This window comes from Molossus molossus, unplaced genomic scaffold (assembly GCF_014108415.1).
Source record: "Molossus molossus isolate mMolMol1 unplaced genomic scaffold, mMolMol1.p scaffold_m16_p_4, whole genome shotgun sequence".
In the NCBI taxonomy this organism is placed as follows: domain Eukaryota; kingdom Metazoa; phylum Chordata; class Mammalia; order Chiroptera; family Molossidae; genus Molossus; species Molossus molossus.
This window is the reverse complement of record NW_023425377.1, coordinates 35,008,401-35,027,817: the sequence shown is the minus strand read 5'-3', so window position 1 is coordinate 35,027,817 and position 19,417 is coordinate 35,008,401. Positions and strand designations below refer to the sequence as shown.

Sequence of the window (19,417 nt, the reverse complement as noted above, 5' to 3'; positions counted from 1 at the left end):
AACGTTGGCCCGTGGACCAAAGAGTCTTGGGTTTGATTCCGGTCAAGGGTACGTTCAGTTCAGTCCCTGGCCTTAGTCAGGGTCGTAGGGGAGGCAACCAATTGATGTATCTCTCTCACATCTGTTTCTCTCTCTCTCCCTCATACTCTGTCTGAAGATAAATGGAAAAATATCCTCAGGTGAGGATTAAAAAGAAACCAGCAACAAAGTGAAAAGTGGTCTCACTGTATAGGGAAACATATTCACCAATGATACATCTGATAAGGGGTTAATTTCTAAAATACATAAAGAACTTATACAACTTAACAAAAGGAAGACAAGCCATCCAATTAATAAATGGGCAGAGGACCTAAGTAGACACATCTCCAAAGAGGACATACAGAGGGCCAAGACACATGAAAAAATGCTCATAATGACTAATCATCAGAGAGCTGTAAATTAAAACGAGCCCAGGCCAGTTGGGCTCAGCAGTTAGACGTTGGCCTGCCGACCAAAGAGTCACAGGTTTGTTTCCAAGTTGGGCAAGTACTTCAGTTGCAGGTTTAATCCCCAGGCCCGATCAGAGTCATGTGGGAGGTAACACATTGATGTCTCTCTCTCCTATCGATGTATCTCCGTCTTTTCCTCCCTTCCTCTACTCTGTCTAAAAATCAGTGGAAAAGATGACAATGCGATATCTCCTCACACATGCCAGAATGGCTACTGTCAACAAACAAGTGCTGGAGAGAATGTGGAGAAAAAGGAATCCTACTACACTGCTGGTGAGAATGCAGCCACTATGGAAAATAATGTGGTGTTTCCTCAAAAATCAAAAGTGGAACTGCCATTTGACCCAGTAATCCCACTTCTAGGAATATATCCTGAGAAGCCTGAAGCACGAATCAGAAAGAATATATGCACCCCCATGTTCATAGCAATGCTATTTACAATAGCTAAGATCTGGAAACAGCCCAAGTAGATGAGTGGATAAAAAAGCTATAGTACATTTATACAATGTAATACTATGCAGCTGTTAAAAAGATGGGTCTCTTACCCTGTGCGACAACATGGAAGGACCTAGAGAGTATTATGCTAAGTGAAATAAACCTGTCAGAGAAAGACAAGTATCACATTATCTCATATATATGTGAAATTTAATGAACAAAATAAACTGACAAACAAAATAGATCCAGAGACATGGAAGCAGGGAACAGACTGCCAAATCTTGGGAGGGGTGGGGAGGCAGGAAGAGATTAACCAAATACATTGCATGCATAACCAATGGACACAGAAAACAATGTGGTGAAGGCATGGGATATGGCAGGAGCGGATCTGGGTAGAGGAGGTCAATGGGGGAAAAAGGGACATCTGTAATACTTTCAACAATAAAGATAAAAAAATTTTTTATCCTCACCCAAGGACATTTTTGCATTTATCTTCAGATAGAGAGGGGGGAAGAGAGAGACAGACATCAATGTAAGAGAGACACATCGAGTGGTTGCCACCCATACGACCCCAACTGGGGCTAGGGACAATCCGCAACCGAGGTATGTGCCTTTAGCGGGAACCGAACCGGGAACTCTGGTCTGCGGGCTGATGCTCTAACTGCTGAGCCAAACCGGCCAGGGCAATAAAGACAAATTTTAAAGAAAAAATGAAAAGCACATGAAAAAAATATATGTCGTTACTTATTAGGGAAATGCAAATCAAAACCATAATGACAGCCTGGCTGGTGTGGCTCAGTGGTTGAGCATCGACCCATGCACCAAGAGGTCACTGGTTCGATTCCTGGTCAAGGCACATGCCCAGGTTGTGGGCCAAATCCCGTGGGGGACATGCAGGAGGCAGCCAGTCGATGTTCTCTCTCATTGATGTTTCTCCCTCTCCCCCTCTCCCTTCCTCTCTCTCTAAAATCAGTAAAGAAAAAATAAACCATATTGACAAACCACTATTCCCAGTAGAATGGATAAAATTTTTTAAAATGACAGTACTGCCCTGGTCGGTGTGGCTCAGTTGGTTGGATGTTGTTCCATGCACTGAAAGGTTGCTGTTTATTGTTTTGTTTTGTTTGTTTTTTTTTATCCTCACCCGAGGACATTTTTTGATATTTTGTTCAGATAGAGTGGGAGGGAGAGAGAGAGAGAGAAACATCGACGTGAAAGGGACACATCGAGTGGTCGCCACCCACACGACCCAACCAGGGCCGGGGACAAACTGCAACCGAAGTACATGCCCTTAGCGGGAACCGAACCCGGGTCTCTCTGGACCGCAGGCCCACACTCTAACCGCTGAGCCAAACCCGGCCAGGGCGAAAGGTTGCTGTTTAATTTCTGATTAGGGCACCTGGATTGCAGTCTCAATCTTCAGTTGGGGGGCATGCAGGAAGCATCTGATCAGTATATCATTCTCACATTGATGTTTCACTCTCCCTTTCCTTTCCTCTCTCTAGAAATCAATAAAAAGCACTGGCTGGTTTAGCTCAGTGGTAAAGAGCTTTGGCCCTTGGACCAAAGGGTCACGAGTTCCATTCCCAGTTGGGGTCTTGTAGGAGGCAACCAACTGACATGTTTCTCTCATATAATGTTTCTCTCTCTCTCCTTCCCTCTCTTCCTCCCACTCTATCTTTTTTTTTAATCCTCACTCAAGGATATTTTTGCATTTATTTCAGATAGAGCAGGAGGGGGAGAGATAGAGAGAAACATTGATGTGAGAGAGACACATCGACTGGTTGCCACCCACATGACCCCAACCAGAGCCGGGGACAAACTGCAACCGAGGTACATGCCCTTAGCGGGAACTGAATCCAGGTCTCTCTGGTCTACGGGCCGACACTCTAACCTCTTAACCAAACCAGCCAGGGCTCTCCCACTCTATCTTAAAAAAAATAATAAAAATAAATGGAAAAATATCCTCAGGTGAGGATTAACCAAAAAAAAAAAAATTTTTTTTTTTTAATTTAAAAAATAAAAATAAATTTAAAAATGTTTTATGCTGTGGCTCAGTGGATTGAGCGTTATGCTGTGGACTGAAAGGTCCCAGTTCAATTCCCAATCAGGGCACATGCCCAGACTGCAGGCTCCATCACCAGTGGGGAGCGTGCAGGAGGCTGCCAACACATAGATGTTTCTGTCTCATCTCTCTCTCTATCTCCCTCCCTCTCTCTCTCTAAATAAATAAATAAGTAAATAAATAAATTTAAAAAGAAATCTTTTATGTAAAAATAAAAAGCTTATAGTACCAAGTGTAGTGAAAGACGTGGAGGAACTAGAAATCTTATACACTGCTGATAGGAATGCAAATTACTACCATCACTCTGAAAACAGTATAGCCATTTCTTACATATTTAAACATAAACTTAACATAATACCCAGCATCCCACTTCTAGGTATGTATTTACTTTATTTTATTTTTTTAATTCTTACCTGAGGATAGTTTTCCTTTGATTTTCTAGACAGAGTGGAATGGAGGGAGGGAGAGAGAGAGAAACGTAGATGTGAGAGAGACATATCAATTGGTTTCCTCCCACATGACCTCATCTGGGGCCAGCAATTGAAGCTGCAACCCAGGTACATGCCCTTGACTGGGAATCACACCATTGACCCTTGCATTTGAGGGCCAACACTGGAACCACTGAGCCAAACCAGCCAGGCCACTTCTAGGTATTTATATAAGGAATTAAAAGATGTCCATACAGCCCTGGCCGGTTTGGCTCAGTGGTTAGAGTGTCGGCCTGTGGTCCAGAGAGACCCGGGTTCGGTTCCCGCAAAGGGCGTGTACCTCGGTTGCAGTGTCCCTAGCCCTGGTTGGTCGTAAGGGTGGCAGCCACTTGATGTGCCCCTTTCTCGTCGATGTTTCTCTCTATCTCTCTCTTCCTCTCTCTCCCTCCCATTCTTCTTGAACAAAAAATGGAAAAATGTCCTCGAGTGAGGATTAAAAAAAAAAAAGTTGTCCATACAAAGACTTGTATTTGAATATGTATAGCAGCTTTATTCATAATAGCCCAAAATTGGAAACAATTTAAATATCCACCAACTGATGAATGGGTAAATAAAATATAGTACGTCCAAGTGGAATACTACTTGGCCACAAAAAGAAATGAATTACTGATACATGCAACAATATGGTTGAATCTCAAGATCATAATGCTAAATGAAAGAAACATAATGCAAATGTCTACATACTATATGCTTCCAGTTATATGAAATTCTAGAAAAAGCAAAACTTTAGCATTAGAAAGTTTATCATTGGTGGCCCAGGATTTCAGAATGGGGTATTGTTTGCAAAGGGCTCAAGGGAACTTGAGTAAGGGAGATGGAAATGTTCTATACCATAATTGTGTTAGTGTTTATACAACTGGATACATTTATCAAAATTCAGTGAAGTGTACACTTTATTTTTTTAAAGATTTTTCTTTATTGATTTTAGAAAGAGGAAAGGAGAGGGAGAAATAGAAAACGTCGATCAGAAAGAGCATTGATTGGCCACCTCCTGCATGTCCCCCACTGGGGATTAGGCCCACAATCTGGTCATGTGCCCTAACTGGGAATCAAACTGGCAACCTCCTGGTACATGGATCAGTGCTCAACCACTGAGCCACACTGGCTGGGCAAAGTACACACTTTAAATCTATGAATTTATTGTGTGTAAATTATATTCCATGAAGCAAATTTTTTTTATGTTAGTTAGTAATGTTTGGCCCATGAGAGAATTGACCTGTAAGGTCTGGAACTCCAAATCATTGACTTAATAAAATAAGTGAAGACACCCTGGCCGGTTTGGCTCATAAATTAAAGCATCGGCCCTCAGACCGAAGAGTTGAGGGTTTGGATCTTGGTCAAGAGCATGTAGGTGGATTACAAATTCTGTCTTCAGCCCTAGTCAGTGTCATGCAGGAGGCAACCAATCAATGTGTCTCTCTCACGTTGATGTTTCTCTCTTCCCCCCACCCTCCATTCCTTCCACTCTGTCTAAAAATAAATCAATGGAAAAATATCCTTGGGTGAGTATTAACAAAAATAAAAAATAAAGTGAAGGCATTTCATTTGTTTCAGAAACAGAAGAGATGGGTGATGAGGAGGTTTTCTCCTGGTTGAAATGTGCAAAGGGGCAGTCCCATGAACCAGAGAATCTAATGCCCACACAGATCATCCCTGGCACAGGTAAGGATGTTCTTTTTTTATATTCAGTGTGTGTGTGTGTGGGGGGGGGGTGTTTAGAGTTATCTCAGCCTGATGCATATTTTTTCTTCTTTTATTTTTATCCTCACCCGAGGACACTTTTGCATTCATCTTCATATAGAGCAAGAGGGAGAGAAGGAGGAAGAGAGAGAGAAACATCGATGTGAGAGAGACACATCGACTGGCTGCCACCCACACGACTTCAGCCGGGGCCAGGGACAAACTGCAACCAAGGTATGTGCCCTTAGCAGAAACCGAACCCAGGACTCTCTGGTTAGCGGGCTGACCCTCTAATAACCGCTGAGCCAAACTGGCCAGGGCGAGAGATAGATATATATATATATATAAATAATATTTCTTTTTTTTAATATTTTTTCTTTATTGATTTTTGGAGAGAGAGAAACATCGATGAGAAAGAACATTGATTGGCTGTCTTCTGCATTCCCTTCACTGGGTACCCCGCCCACAACTTGGGCACATGCCCTGTCCAGGAATCAAACCGGCAACAGGGTCGACACTGAGCCACACCAGCTGGGCTCAGTCTGATATTTTTTAAGCATCGCCAGATTTCTCTCAAAAGTTGAATGTTTAGAAAGGTGTTAGATTGTATGCAGCCACTGCACACACTTTGCTTCACCTTGAGAAGTTGGAGAAGTTAGTTACTTTTCCACATATCATTTTACATTCCTATGGTTGGCAGGACCAGAATGGAAAAATATAGTCCCGTGCTGTCAGAAAGACTTTTGGTTTTAGGTTTGTAAAAATCCGGCTGAGGCTAATCAAACCTCTTGAATCCATAAAGAAGGCAGTTTAACAGTAGGAATAACTGGTCATGTTTGTGTCACAGTCCCAGTTAATTTCGTTGATTCCTCCAGACAGTCTCTTTCCAGCTTTTGCACTTCCACTAACACATATGCATTAAAAGTGGTGAAAACCACTGCCTGTATTCTTCACAAATGAAAGTTGGGTGGGGGGAGCACCTCTGTATCCTTTATATTCCAGTGCTTCCAAGCAGAAGGGCTTCTTCCGTGCAGTGGTAGGATGCCTGCTCCCTGCTGGTCCAAGTTTACATTGGTCTTTTTAATTTCTTTTTTTTTTTTTTAATCTTCACCCAAGGATATTTTCCCATTGATTTTTAGACACAGTGGAAGGTTATGCAGAGAGATAGAAACATTGATGTGAGAGAGACACATCAAGTGGTCGCCACCCACATGACTCCGCCGGGGGTGGGGGGGCGGGCAAACTGCAACTGAGGTATGTGCCCTTAGTGGGAGCTGAACCTAGGTCTCTTTGGGCCACGGGCTGACGCTGTAACCACTGAGAAAACCCGGCCAGGGCTTGTCTTTTTAATTTTTTCTCACCCTTTTTAGTTTTGTTTATTGTTGTTGTTTTTAGGTATAACTTAAAGTACATAAATTTCTAGTGTACATTTCAAAATGTTTACATGTTCTTCAACATTGAGGGAGATGATTTATTTATTTATTTTTATATATGTTTTTATTGATTTTTTTTTTGAGAGAGACAGAAATACCTATGAGAGCCCTGACCAGTTTTGCTCAGTGATAGATGTCAGCCCTCAGACCACTGAGTTGCAGATTCAATTCCAGCCAAGGGCACGTACCTCAGTTGCAGTTCATCTCCGGCCCTGGTTGTGGTCGTGCAGGAGGCTACCAATCAGTGTGTCTCTCTCACGTCAATGTCTCTCTCTCTCTCTCTCTTTCCCTTTCTCTCCCTCCCATTCTATCTGAAGATACATAGAAAAATATCATCCTCTGGGGTGAGAATTAAACAAAGAGCCCAGCCAGTGTGGCACAGTAGTTGAGCATTGACCCATGCACCAGGAGGTCAACAGTTCAATTCCCAGTCTGGGCACATTCCCAGGTTGTGGTCCCAACCCCCAGTGGGGAGCATGCAGGACGTGGCCAGTCAATGTTCTCTCATTGATGTTTCTGTTTCTCTCTCCCTGTCCCTTCCCCTCTCTCTCTCTCTCATATTAATAAAGAAAAAAATAAAAATTTAAACAAAAGAGAAAAGAAAAGAAACATTGATGAGAGAGAGCTACATTAATTGTCTCCTGTACCTTCCCTTCGGGGCATCGAGCCTGCAACCTGGGCATGTGCCCTGCCCTGGAATTGAACCAGGACGTCTCAGTCTATGGGACACCGCTCAATCCAGAGCCACACTGGCGGGGCAAGGGAGATAATTTAAATAAGGTATTTTGCCCTGACCGGTTTGGCTCAGCGGTTAGAGCGTCGGCCCTTGGGCCAAGGAGTCACAGGTTCAGTTCTGGTCAAGGGCATGTACCTTGGTTGTGGTTCGGTCCCCAGCCCTGGTTGGGTTGTGCAAAGGCAACCAATCGATATGTCTCTTTCACATCCATCTCTCTCTCTCTCTCTCTCTCTCTCTCTCTCTCCCTCTCTCCCCCTCCACCCCCCTCCCCTTCCCATTCTATCTGAAGATAAATGGAAAAATATCCTGGAGTGAGGAGTTAGAAAAAGAATAAGAAAAAAGGTCTTTAGCACAATACCTGGGATATATGGGCATTCTTATGTTAATTATTATTGTTGTCTTTTTTCCAGCTCTTTATAATATTGGAGATATGGTACATGCTGCCCGGGGCAAGTGGGGAATTAAAGCAAACTGCCCTTGTATTAGTCGGCAAAACAAATCTGTGTTGAGACCTGCTGTCACCAATGGGATGTCACAGGTAAAGTCATGTGTGTGGGTATAACTGAGTGAAACTTAAGTTCTTAGTACCAGGAAATGCCCCGTTTTTACCTCTGTTTTCCCGGGCTACTACTATAGAAGAGTTATTCAAGGGATTTTAATTCCCCCTGACTGGTACAAATTTTTCTTGATTCATCTATAAAACCAATTTCGGTTTTAGTTGATAAATAGCATAAAGAGATTCTTTGCATCTTGTCAAGATTTATACAGCACGGACCAGTGTAGGTGAAGAGTATAGAAAAGGTTAATAGGAATATAGTCCTCTGTGTATGGTTTCTGTCCTTGTCATGTTAGGTACAGAAGACAGAGGTAGAAGATTGGCCTGCTGAGCTGGAATTTTTCTACCCTGAAAGAAATCCCCAGCCTCCAAAGAGAGTCAGTGATTTTCTCATTGATGTCAGAGGTGGAGGCTGTTCCTATTCGATTGTGACTATTTTGATCAAGAGGCTGGTTTTTGTTGTTGTTTTTTGTTAATCCTCACTTGAGGATTTTTTTTTTAATAGATGGGAGAGAGGGAGAGAAAGAGAAAGAAACATCAGTGTGAAAGAGACACATTGATTGGTTCTCTCCTACACGACCCCAACCAGGGCCGGGGATCCATCAAACCTGCAACCGTTTGGTCCGCAGGCCAGCGCTCTAACTGCTGAGCCAAACCGGTAAGAGTTGCTTTTTTATTTTTTTAAAACACACACACAGCCCAGCTGGTGTGGCTCAGTGGTTGAGCATCGACCCATAAACCAGCAGGTTGCCAGCTCGATTCCAGGTCAGGGCACATGCCCAGGTTGTGGGCCAAATCCCCAGTGCGGGGCATGCAGGAGGCAGCCAATCGATGTTCTCTTTCATCGATGTTTCTCTCTCTCCCTCTCCCTTCCTCTCTCTCTGAAATTAATAAAAAAAAATTTTTTTTAAATGAATAAAATGAACCACACACACACACACACACACACACACACAGCCCAGCCAGTGTGGCTCAATGGATTAAGCATCCTTCCATGCCCCAAGAGGTCACCGGTTCGATTCCTGGTCAGGGCACATGCCCGGGCTGTGGGCTTGATCCCCAGTAGGGGGCATGCAGGAGGCGGCCAATCTAGGTTTTTATCTCTCTTTCTCTCTCCCCTCCTCTCTCTAAAAAAATCAATAAAACAATAAAAAAACAAACTTCCATTTGCCCTGGTTGGTTTGGCTCAGTGGTTAGAGTGTAGGCCCTCAGACCAAAGAATCGTGGGTTCAATTCCAGTGAAGGGCACATAACCTCGGTTTTGGTTCAATCCCTGGCCCTGATCAGGGTCGTGCAGGAGGTGGCCAATCAATGTGTCTCTCACATCAATGTTTCTCTCTCTCTCTCTCTCTCAAAAAAAAGGAAGAAAAATAAATAAATGAACACACACGCACACATACACAAAACTAACTGCTTACATTTGGAGGCCCTAACAGGAATGCTACTGTTTAAGAGGCAGTGGAATTAATGCTGAGGGACATCAAGATATATTTTCAGTAGAGTTGCCATATTAGAGTAAGTCATGTAAAAAATTCAATAATAGAATAATAAACACTTATTGAGTTTATGTGTGCCAGAAAATATGCTAAGCTCTTTGCATATACTATCTCGTTTAATCTTCAGAACAACAGCTTTACGAGGTTAAGTTCTGATCACCAGTTTGCCATTGCCAAATTCGAGCCTCAGACATACTAAACAAAACCCTTTTTTATTTTCAAGTCTTGTTCACTGCTCTTTCCACAGAACCTAGTATAGTTTCTGTCACATTGTAGTAGGACTCAGTAAATACATGTTGAATGAATGGACAAACAGTTTATGGTATAGTTTCAGATTGTTTTCCCATACCTATTTAGCCATTACTTTTGCTCCACAAGGACAGCACTCTAACCATGTTGGCCTTCTGTGCTTTAGCTTCCTAGCATAAACCCTAGTGCCTCTTCTGGAAGTGAAACTACCTTCTCAGGAGGAGGAGGAGGAACGACAGCGGTAACAACTCCAGAACCCGATCCCAAGGCTGACAGCACTGATACCAGAGCCGATGAGCCTCCGAAAGCAGAGAGTTTGGCATCAAATAGCAATAGTGAGCTAAAAGCCATTAGGCCCCTTTGCCCTGACACAGCCCCACCCTCCTCTGCCCTGCACTGGTTGGCGGATTTGGCAACTCAAAAAGCTAAAGAAGAAACAAAAGGTGAGATAAATAGAAGCCTCTGCCCTGCCTGTGGGTGGAACACTTGAGTTATTCTTGGATTCTTCAAACTCACATATTACCATCCACATTTATGAAACATGCCATTTGCTTTCTCTGGTTGATCACATAAAACCAAGGAATCTCTTTTGACTTCTTTCTAGAAGTGGAGCTTTTTGAAAAAGGCATATGCCTGTTTTCTACCCCAGACCTCTTTAGTCAGAATTGATACAAGGTTTTTAATAAGGTTCCCAGATGGCTGTTATGTAGCCAGGATTGAGGACTAGACAATGTTCAATGGGGACAATAATCACCTGGGGAATCGTTAAAAATGCAGATTCCTATGCCCCACCAGAACCATTAAATGAGGACCTATTAGAGTAAGACCAAGAATCTCCATTTTTAGCAAGCACTCCAGGTGATTTCAATTCAAGTGTTCTGGAGATTCACTTGAAGAAACACTGACTTAGCAAGGGAGATGAAAGATGGATGGGAACAAAAGGAAATTTGAAATCCAGATCTGGAAAAGAAGTAGGAGAGCTTCTCCTTGGCCATGAGACCTACCATAGTCATAGCTCATCAGGCTTGGCCTAGACAAACCATACATAGTTTGGGGGACGGGGGAAGGAAGAGTCTTTCCTCCCTCCCACTTGGCTGATTTTTAGGAGTCATTTGCTTGCTGGGTGTTCCTTGTTGTGCCTAATGCTATTCCCGGTTATGTTCTTACAGAAGCAGGGTCCCTGAGGTCGGTGCTCAATAAAGAGTCTCATTCACCCTTTGGGCTGGACTCGTTCAACTCCACTGCAAAGGTCTCTCCGTTGACTCCAAAGCTTTTTAACAGTCTGTTACTGGGTCCCACTGCCTCCAACAACAAAACCGAAGGCTCTAGCCTTCGAGACCTTCTTCACTCCGGGCCCGGAAAGCTTCCTCAAACCCCCTTGGACACAGGCATACCCTTCCCCCCGGTCTTCTCTACATCCTCAGCAGTAAGTGTCCTCTCTACAACTCTAGCCTTTGCTGCTTTTCCATGAAAGAACCATCAGAGATCTGATAACTGGGTTAGAGGGAATGTGGGTGACTTGTGTTCTCTACATTGTCTATCCAGCCAACAGTATCTTTCTTTACATTAAGTTTGGGATCCTTTTAAGTAGTGACCTTTTATGCCATGTTAGGAAGTCACTGGAAATTGAGACATTGAAATTTTCTATCATCTGTAGAAACTACTTTGTTTTCTTGACAGATTTTAACCTAGGCAATACATTAGTATTCTAATCTTTTGGATATCTAACAGACACCTCAAACTTATCACTTCTTAGACCACACTCCCAATCTACCTGTAAGCCTGCTCATTAGTTCTTTAGTTTTTCTCTCTTGGTCAGTGACATCTCTAGTCTTCCAAGTGCTCAGCCAAAACTCTTGGAGTCATTTGGGACTCCCCTCTCTCACATTTCATAACTAATCTGTCAAGCAAATCCTTTCAGTTCGATCTTCAAAATACAGAGTCCAGCCCTGGCCTGTTTGGCTCAGCGGTTGGAGCATCGGCCTATGGACCAGAGAGTCCCAGGTTTGATTCCCCCTAGGGGTACATACCAAAAAAAAAAAAATGTAGAGGCCACCCATTTCTCATCAGCTCCTCTGCTTTTCCTCTGGTCTGAGCCAACATCCTCTCTCGCATGAATTTTTGCAGTAAATTCCTTATATGGGTTCTCTATTTCTATCCTTTCCACTCTGCAGTCTATTTTACATGGCAGCTAGGTAATCCTTTTAAAATAAAGGTCAAATCATGTCACCTCTGCCTAAAATCCTTCATGGGCTTTCTGTTTCCCAATATAAGCAGAGTCCTTTCAGTGGACTTCAAGGCTCCACCACATCTGTGCGTCTTCCCCTCACTTCTCTGACTTCAACTACCACTCCCCTCTTGTTCACCCTCTTCCGGACACACACATCTTGCTGTTCCTTGAATGTGGCCTGGCATGCACCCTCTTCAGAGACTTTGCACTTGTCCTTTCCTCCACGGAGAGCTTTCTTTCTTGGGTAACCCACATGACGTGGTTCATCAACTTCCTCTCCTCCCTCCCAAGATGTCACCTCCTCAATAAGCTTCTTCTTAGATCATCTTTTAAAAAGTCTATCACATTCTCATCCTTCACTCATCTGTTTTCTCTAAACTTATTATTTTTACCATAGCACTTACTACCATCTGACTTACTATATGTTTTATTTATTATCTGTTTGCCTCTCCTTAAAGGCATTTTTCACTGTTTTATTCACCACTGTATCCCTAGTGCTACAGTGTTTGATACATAGTAGGTGTTTAGTAAGCATTTACTAAACAAGTGAATTCACAAGGTACACAATTTTAAAAATACAGCAAAAAACCTCCTTCCCTGGTGTCTCCCAGCCACTTGTTTCCCTTTCCGGGGAATAGTCATGAGTGTCCTTTCAGTTATATTATCATGTGTATATAGCTTTTTCCCCTCTTTATACAAATGTTCTACACAGTATTTTTCTGTTTTCAGTTTATATATCTTGAAGATCATTTCAAACAAGTACATAAACATGTTTCTCATTCTATTTTATGATTAAAGGCTGAAATTTGGCCCTGGCCGGTTTGGCTCAGCGGTTAGAGCGTCGACCTGCGGTCCAGAGAGACCCGGGTTCGGTTCCTGCTAAGGGCACGTACTTCGGTTGCAGTTTGTCCCCGGCCCTGGTTGGTCGTGCGGGTGGCAGCCACTCGATGTGTCCCTTCACATCGATGTTTCTCTCTCTCTCTCCCTACCTCTCTCTCCCTCCCACTCTATCTGTACAAAAAATGGAAAAATGTCCTCGGGTGAGGATAAAAACAAAAACAAAACAAAGGCTGAAATTTGATGAGCTGTGGGTGGTTGAGCCTTATACAGTGTGGGTTGTTTGTCTCTTTTGGATAAGTGACTTTAAAGAATTACTTTGCCTCTATTTTTTTATATACTTTCTTCAAGCCCCCCAGTTTTTATTTTTAATTTTTCCCAGGATGTTTTATGATTACATGTACTCTATAGAGAAAATGATTAGTAACACTTCAGTCATAGCAAGCATGGGATTATCAAGTTTATCTTTTTCACTCGGTTACAGTATTTTGTGATCCCTCTGGTCTACACACATATGCTTAATACAAATTAAGGACTGAATGCAAAGATAATTTCTTAGGTGTCAAATCTCTTGTGGCAAGAAGGGAATTTTTCTGTACTCTTCTTTCATTAATGTGAAATAAATATGAAGGCTAGGAAAATTTAAGAAATTGACTTAAGTTTCCCCCCCTCCAATTATAAAAGACATTTTAACTTTTATGAAATTTAATCAAGTAGGCAGAACTCCTTATGAATACAACTATTAGACAGATTTTTGAATGTTCTTTTCATGCTGCCTCAGTCAAATTTACCTGATGGATTGTGTCTGGCAGGGAGTGAAGAACAAGGCCAGTCTACCCAACTTCCTTGACCACATCATTGCCTCAGTTGTAGAAAATAAGAAAACCTCAGATGCTGCAAAGCGGGCCTGCAACTTGACTGAAACCCAAAAGGAGGTGAAGGAGATGGTGATGGGGTTAAATGTGCTAGACCCCCATACGTCACACTCATGGCTCTGTGATGGGAGACTTCTGTGTCTCCACGACCCCAGCAACAAAAACAATTGGAAGATATTCCGGGAGTGTTGGAAGCAAGGCCAGGTAAGCAAGAATAAGCAGTTCCTGGACTGCCCGTCTGCCAGCCTGTCTGCCTATCCACCACAGCTACCAGAAGATTTGCAATTCTCTCTGGGAGATATTTGGCCAAGGAGATTTAGACATAAGTAAGTTCATTGTAGACAGACTTGCTACTTCGAGTTTTCTTGGATTTTTAATTTTTATTTTTTTAATCCTCGAGGATATTTTTCCATTTATCTTCAGATAGAGTGGGAAGGAGAGAGAGAAAGAAACATGGATGTGAGAGAGACACATCGATTGGCTGTCTCCTGCACAACCCCAACCAGGGCCAGGATGAACCGCAACTGAAGTATGTGCTCTTGATCGGAATTGAACACAAGACACTTGGGTCCGTGGGCCGATGCTCTAACCACTGAGCCAAACTGGCCTGGGCTCTTGGATTTTAAAAAATCAAAAGATTCCTGAAAGTACATTGTGGATTCTTTTCTTTCTAAGCTGTGTACCACCTCTGGTTTCTTTTTTTTTTTTTATTTTTTATCCTCACCCGAGGACATTTTTCCATTTTTTTGTTCAGATAGAGTGGGAGGGATAGAAACATCGACATGAAAGGGACACATCAAGTGGCTGCCACCCGCATGACCAACCAGGGCCAGGGACAAACTGCAACCGAGGTACGCGCCCTTAGCGGGAACCGAATACAGATCTCTCTGGACCGCAGGCTGACGCTCTAACTGCTGAGCCAAACCGGCCAGGGCTACCTCTGTGTTCTTAATAGGGCAGTTGAAATTCCTCTTAGGTGGTTATCTGGCATTGATGACACCTTTGGGGGAGAATCCATGTAAGTATGACATGTGTGGTGAGACAAAGGTGGATGGAAATGGGTGGTACTTTACTAGGTAAATATTTCAAGGCCATACACGTTTTTGTGATAGTGTGATAACACTGCCTAATTTTTATGCTTTAGCAGAATCTTGAGAAAATGGGAGTTATAGAATTGTCTGGGATTTTTTGTTTTGTTTTGTTTTCATTCTCACTGAGGAAGTATTCTGAAAAGTATATTTGTCAGCTTTTGTCCTCTCACTTCAAAATAGTAAAAGATACCAGGACAACGGAAGTGATTCTATGGCATGCTTCCGGGATGAGAATCAAGTGTAATGGAATAGGAGTAGTTTTTATTTGCTGTAGCTGATAGGTTGGAATCCATAGATTCTGAAACTGAGAAGGAACAATAAATCATGGATAAGAAGAGTTGACCCCCCAGGAAACCCTTCTATTTTGTCCCTTAGCCCTGAATTAAATGGGATATTTTTGTTTCCGCAGCCAGTGCTGGTTTCAGGGGTACATAAAAAGCTCAAGTCTGAACTCTGGAAGCCAGAAGCCTTTAGCCAAGAATTTGGAGACCAGGATGTAGACTTGGTGAACTGCAGGAACTGTGCTATCATTTCCGACGTGAAAGTTCGGGATTTCTGGGATGGCTTTGAGATCATATGCAGTAAGTAGCTTTTATATCTAGTTCAGTAATGGCAGACTGGGAAGTAAGAATCTCTGTGTTCAGTCCTGCCCAAGGAATAACAACGTATAGTTTCTTGGTGGGAGGAACATTCTTTCTTATTGCCAACCAGGTAGCTAGCATGGCAATTACATGACTCCCAGAGCACATCTGAGCTTAAGCATGTGATCCCACAGGGTATGTAGAGCACACTTTCACTCGAAGGAAGGGAAGGGGGATAAAATATCTCTGAGATGGAAAAATATAGCATGTACTAAAACACAGTGGATGAGTAAAACAGCCTATCTAGTCCATTATGAGAGTTTCCAAGTCTGAAAATAAGAGCTTAGTCTCCTAAAACTTGTAGTCACTGGAAAATCAGGCAGCAGCCAAACTGGCAGATGTTTGTTGACAGCAGCCAAACTGTCTTCCAGAGCGATTAAGGTCAGAAGATGGACAGCCAATGGTGCTCAAACTCAAGGACTGGCCTCCTGGGGAAGATTTTCGGGACATGATGCCAACAAGGTTAGTGAACTACAGTGGGTCATCTTGAGAGACGTTTGCCTTGCTGAAGTCATCACAGAAGAGTGAACTTTGCCTCTGCTTTTTTTCCCTGGTAGCAAGTTTAGTCATCTTTCCTGCTTTTTTATAGGTTTGAAGATCTGATGGAGAACCTTCCTCTGCCAGAATATACCAAACGGGATGGCAGGCTCAATCTGGCCTCTAGGCTGCCCAGCTACTTTGTAAGGCCTGATCTGGGCCCCAAGATGTACAATGCCTATGGTATGAGAGCGAGGCCATATTTCCCTTTTTGGACATTATTGTTCCCATTTCACCTAAAAAGAGTGTAGAGATAATAAAGGCAGTGTCAGGTGCTGGAAAAGTTAATAATATCCAGGATGGTTTTAGATATGTTTGCTTCTGTCATACTGATTTGCATAACATCCATATGAGCCTAGTCTGGAAGGTTGTAAGTCTCTAGTAGTCAGAAAGTTTCTTCTCAGTCTGGCCAGTGTGGCTCAGTGGTGGATTGAGCATTGTCCCATGGACTGAAGTCGGGGTTTTTTTAGAAGTTAACATAGGTAAAGAGTTTTATGGAATTGGTTTTGGGTTTTTTTTAATCGTCCCATGGACTGAGAGGTCCTGGTTCAATTCCCAGTCAGAGCACATGCCCGGGTTGCGGGTTTGATCCCCAGTAGGGGGCATGCATAGATAGCCAATTGATGTTTCTCTCTCGCATTGGTGTTTCTCTCTCTCTCTCTCCCTTCCTCTCTGCCTAAAAAAATCAATTAAAACATTTAATAAAGAAAAATGAAAATCAATTTAAAAATCTTTAAAAAGAAAGAAAAAAAGAAGAGATTTTTGCCCTGGCCAGATTGGCTCAGTTGGAGCATAGTCCCGTACACTGAAAGGTCATGGGTTTAATTCCCAGTCAGAGCACATACTCAGGTTGTGGGTTTGATCCCCATTCAGGGCACATATGGAAGGCAACTGATCAGTGTTTCTCATATTGTTTCTCTCTTTTTCCCTCTTTCTCCATTTCTCCCTCTTTCTCTCCCTCTTCTAAAAAAATAAAAGATATTTTGGAGGGTGGAATTGGTTCAGTGGCCAAAGCTAGTGAAACAAAAGTGTCAACCAAATTAGAAATCAGTCTTAAAATACTCGAAAAGAGATGAGAGTGATAAACAGATATTCTTCATTCTCCCAATGTTACTCATTTAAGAAAATCTTTGAGTATGTTTTTACTTGCAGGATCTATATGGATTTTTCAAAATATTCTGTTTTACCTTTTATATCTTTTACCTTCAGGCTTGATAACAGCAGAAGATAGAAGAGTTGGCACAACAAATCTTCACTTAGATGTGTCTGATGCAGTTAATGTGATGGTGTATGTTGGGATCCCCATCGGGGAGGGTGCTCATGATGAAGGTATGATTTCTAGAATCCGCTGCTTCAGGGTGGTGAGGCATGGCCTTGGGAGTAGAATTGGGTATCTTCCCCTTAGTCAGAGCCAGTGGCTTTTTCTTAAATCTCTATTAGGTCTGATATGTAGTAGGTGCCCAGTAGATATTGCTAGACGAAGGAAAATTTTAGCAGAGAAGACTGCTACTTGTGTATCTGACCAGTCATTCTCTTTCTGAGAGTATTGCTCTTTTCCATTAAGTATGTAGTACCACAAAGAGGATGAAGAAGGAATGGCAAACTAGCCTACTTGGTCTTTAGCCATATTAGCTGTGGGATGACAGATGGTAAAGACAGGTCACTTGCACAAAAATGAAGCAAAAAAGTGATATTTTGCTGCATTTACACTCCCTGCTATCTCGGTATAAGATTAAATGTGTCGCCTGGCCACTGTGGCTCACTGGTTGAGTGGTGACCCATGCACCAAGAGGTCACCAGTTCGATTCCCTGGGCACATGCCCAGGTTGTAGGCTCAATCCTCGGTGGGAGGCATGCAGGAGGCAGCCAGTAAATGTTCTCTCTCATCAATGTTTCTAAGTCTCTCTCTTCCTCTCCTTTCCTCTATCTCTAAAATCAATAAAGAAAAAAGATTTTGTGGCAATCTTTAGGGAGCACACCTGGGTCTTTCTTCACCCCCTTGGCCCAGGTGCAATTTCCCTGTCTCTCTCTTTCTCCTAAGCTTTAAGGGCTCTTCTTTTGCCACTGTAACTTGTTTCCTGAAACCCATTTCTTCAATAATAAATAAATAAATAAAATTTTAAAAAAGAAAACAGATTTTTTTAAAAAAGATTGATATGTGTTCATTATCGAAGTTTTAGAAAACATAGGCAACTTTAAAGAAGAAAATTAGTAATTCAAAATTTGGTTTATTTCCTGCCACACATTTGCTTTTGATGCTACACACCTGCATATCCTTCCACTGTATTGTCCTTTGAGGGGTTATAATATATAAGTATTAGAAGCCAGCCTTCTTAACTTGCCACGGAAGCTTTACATTTCATGACCTTAAATCCATAGAATCCATAGAGTTTAGAAGAGGTCTTGAGAAAGTATAGAGTTCATCTACTTGTAGCAGGAAATAACCTGCAATTTGAACATAAAATATGGCTATGCAGTTTGAACAAGAAGTATGTTTTAATGAAAAACTATGTCTCCAAAAAATGCTGGGTCTCTGTTAAGTAATAAAGATTGTTCCTTCCTTTTTTAGGAAGCTTAGACCTATGTGAGTTTTGATTCTTTGATTCTACCTTGTATTGCTCCAAAGACATGAGAACTAAACTTAATTTGAGTTAGACATTTTGCTTCACTCAGGTACTGAAATTGCTGGTTACATTGAAAAGTGTCATTTTGCTCTTTTCAGAGGTACTCAAGACAATTGACGAGGGCGATGCTGATGAGGTGACAAAGCAGAGGATTCACGATGGAAAGGAGAAGCCCGGTGCTTTGTGGCACATCTATGCAGCCAAGGATGCAGAGAAGATCCGGGAGCTGCTCCGAAAGGTATGCCCCTAGGCAGGCTCCCAGCTCACAGATTAAAGGTCTGGGGGTACCAGAGACATCCTGCCTAATGTGGGGTCCCTTGGCATTAAAGACCTGTACTTCTTGTCAAAATGCCTGAAAGGCCCTGGCCGGTTTGGCTCAGTGGTTGGAGCGTTGGCCTGTGAACCAGAGAGTCCCCGGTTCGGTTCCCGTTAGGGGCACGTATCAAAAAAAAAAAATGCCCGAAAGGCCTAAATCTAGAGGATGTTGACTTGAATACAGCAGAAGCTTTAGCCCACCAGTGATATTGCTGTAACAAGTTGGATTTCTGCTGTTAATAATATATTGATTTTTCCATCTCTGTGATTTGGTCATGGCTTCAGGTTGGAGAAGAGCAAGGCCAAGAGAACCCCCCTGATCATGACCCAATTCATGACCAAAGTTGGTACCTGGACCAGACCCTCCGTAAGCGACTCTATGAAGAGTATGGTGTGCAAGGCTGGGCCATTGTTCAGTTCCTGGGAGATGCTGTCTTCATACCTGCTGGAGCCCCACACCAGGTGGGTTTCATCTCAGGAGATGGGCCTCATAGTCTCCTGGGCTTCCTTTTTTCTTTCTTGCTAATCTGGCAGTAGATATAAATGGCTATATTAGACAGATTGCTCTTAAACTACAACTTATTTTTGGTTTCTTAATTTTCTTCTATGTAATTTTAAATGCTCATTTAAAAATTTGTAAA

General features: G+C 42.5%; 1 protein-coding gene across 9 annotated transcripts in view; it reads left to right on the top strand.

Annotated features, from left to right (window-relative positions):
* Window positions 1–19,417, top strand: part of KDM3B (lysine demethylase 3B) — an 89,085-nt gene that overhangs the window by 64,942 nt on the left and 4,726 nt on the right. For all 9 annotated transcript variants that reach the window (XM_036241198.1, XM_036241206.1, XM_036241204.1 and 6 more), the window contains 11 exons: window positions 5,031–5,138; window positions 7,736–7,863; window positions 9,793–10,069; window positions 10,796–11,052; window positions 13,506–13,772; window positions 15,069–15,240; window positions 15,672–15,762; window positions 15,890–16,020; window positions 17,047–17,166; window positions 18,560–18,699; window positions 19,062–19,238. In XM_036241198.1, coding sequence (XP_036097091.1) covers window positions 5,031–5,138; window positions 7,736–7,863; window positions 9,793–10,069; window positions 10,796–11,052; window positions 13,506–13,772; window positions 15,069–15,240; window positions 15,672–15,762; window positions 15,890–16,020; window positions 17,047–17,166; window positions 18,560–18,699; window positions 19,062–19,238 — 1,868 coding nt within the window. The remainder of the gene's footprint in view (window positions 1–5,030; window positions 5,139–7,735; window positions 7,864–9,792; window positions 10,070–10,795; window positions 11,053–13,505; window positions 13,773–15,068; window positions 15,241–15,671; window positions 15,763–15,889; window positions 16,021–17,046; window positions 17,167–18,559; window positions 18,700–19,061; window positions 19,239–19,417) is intronic.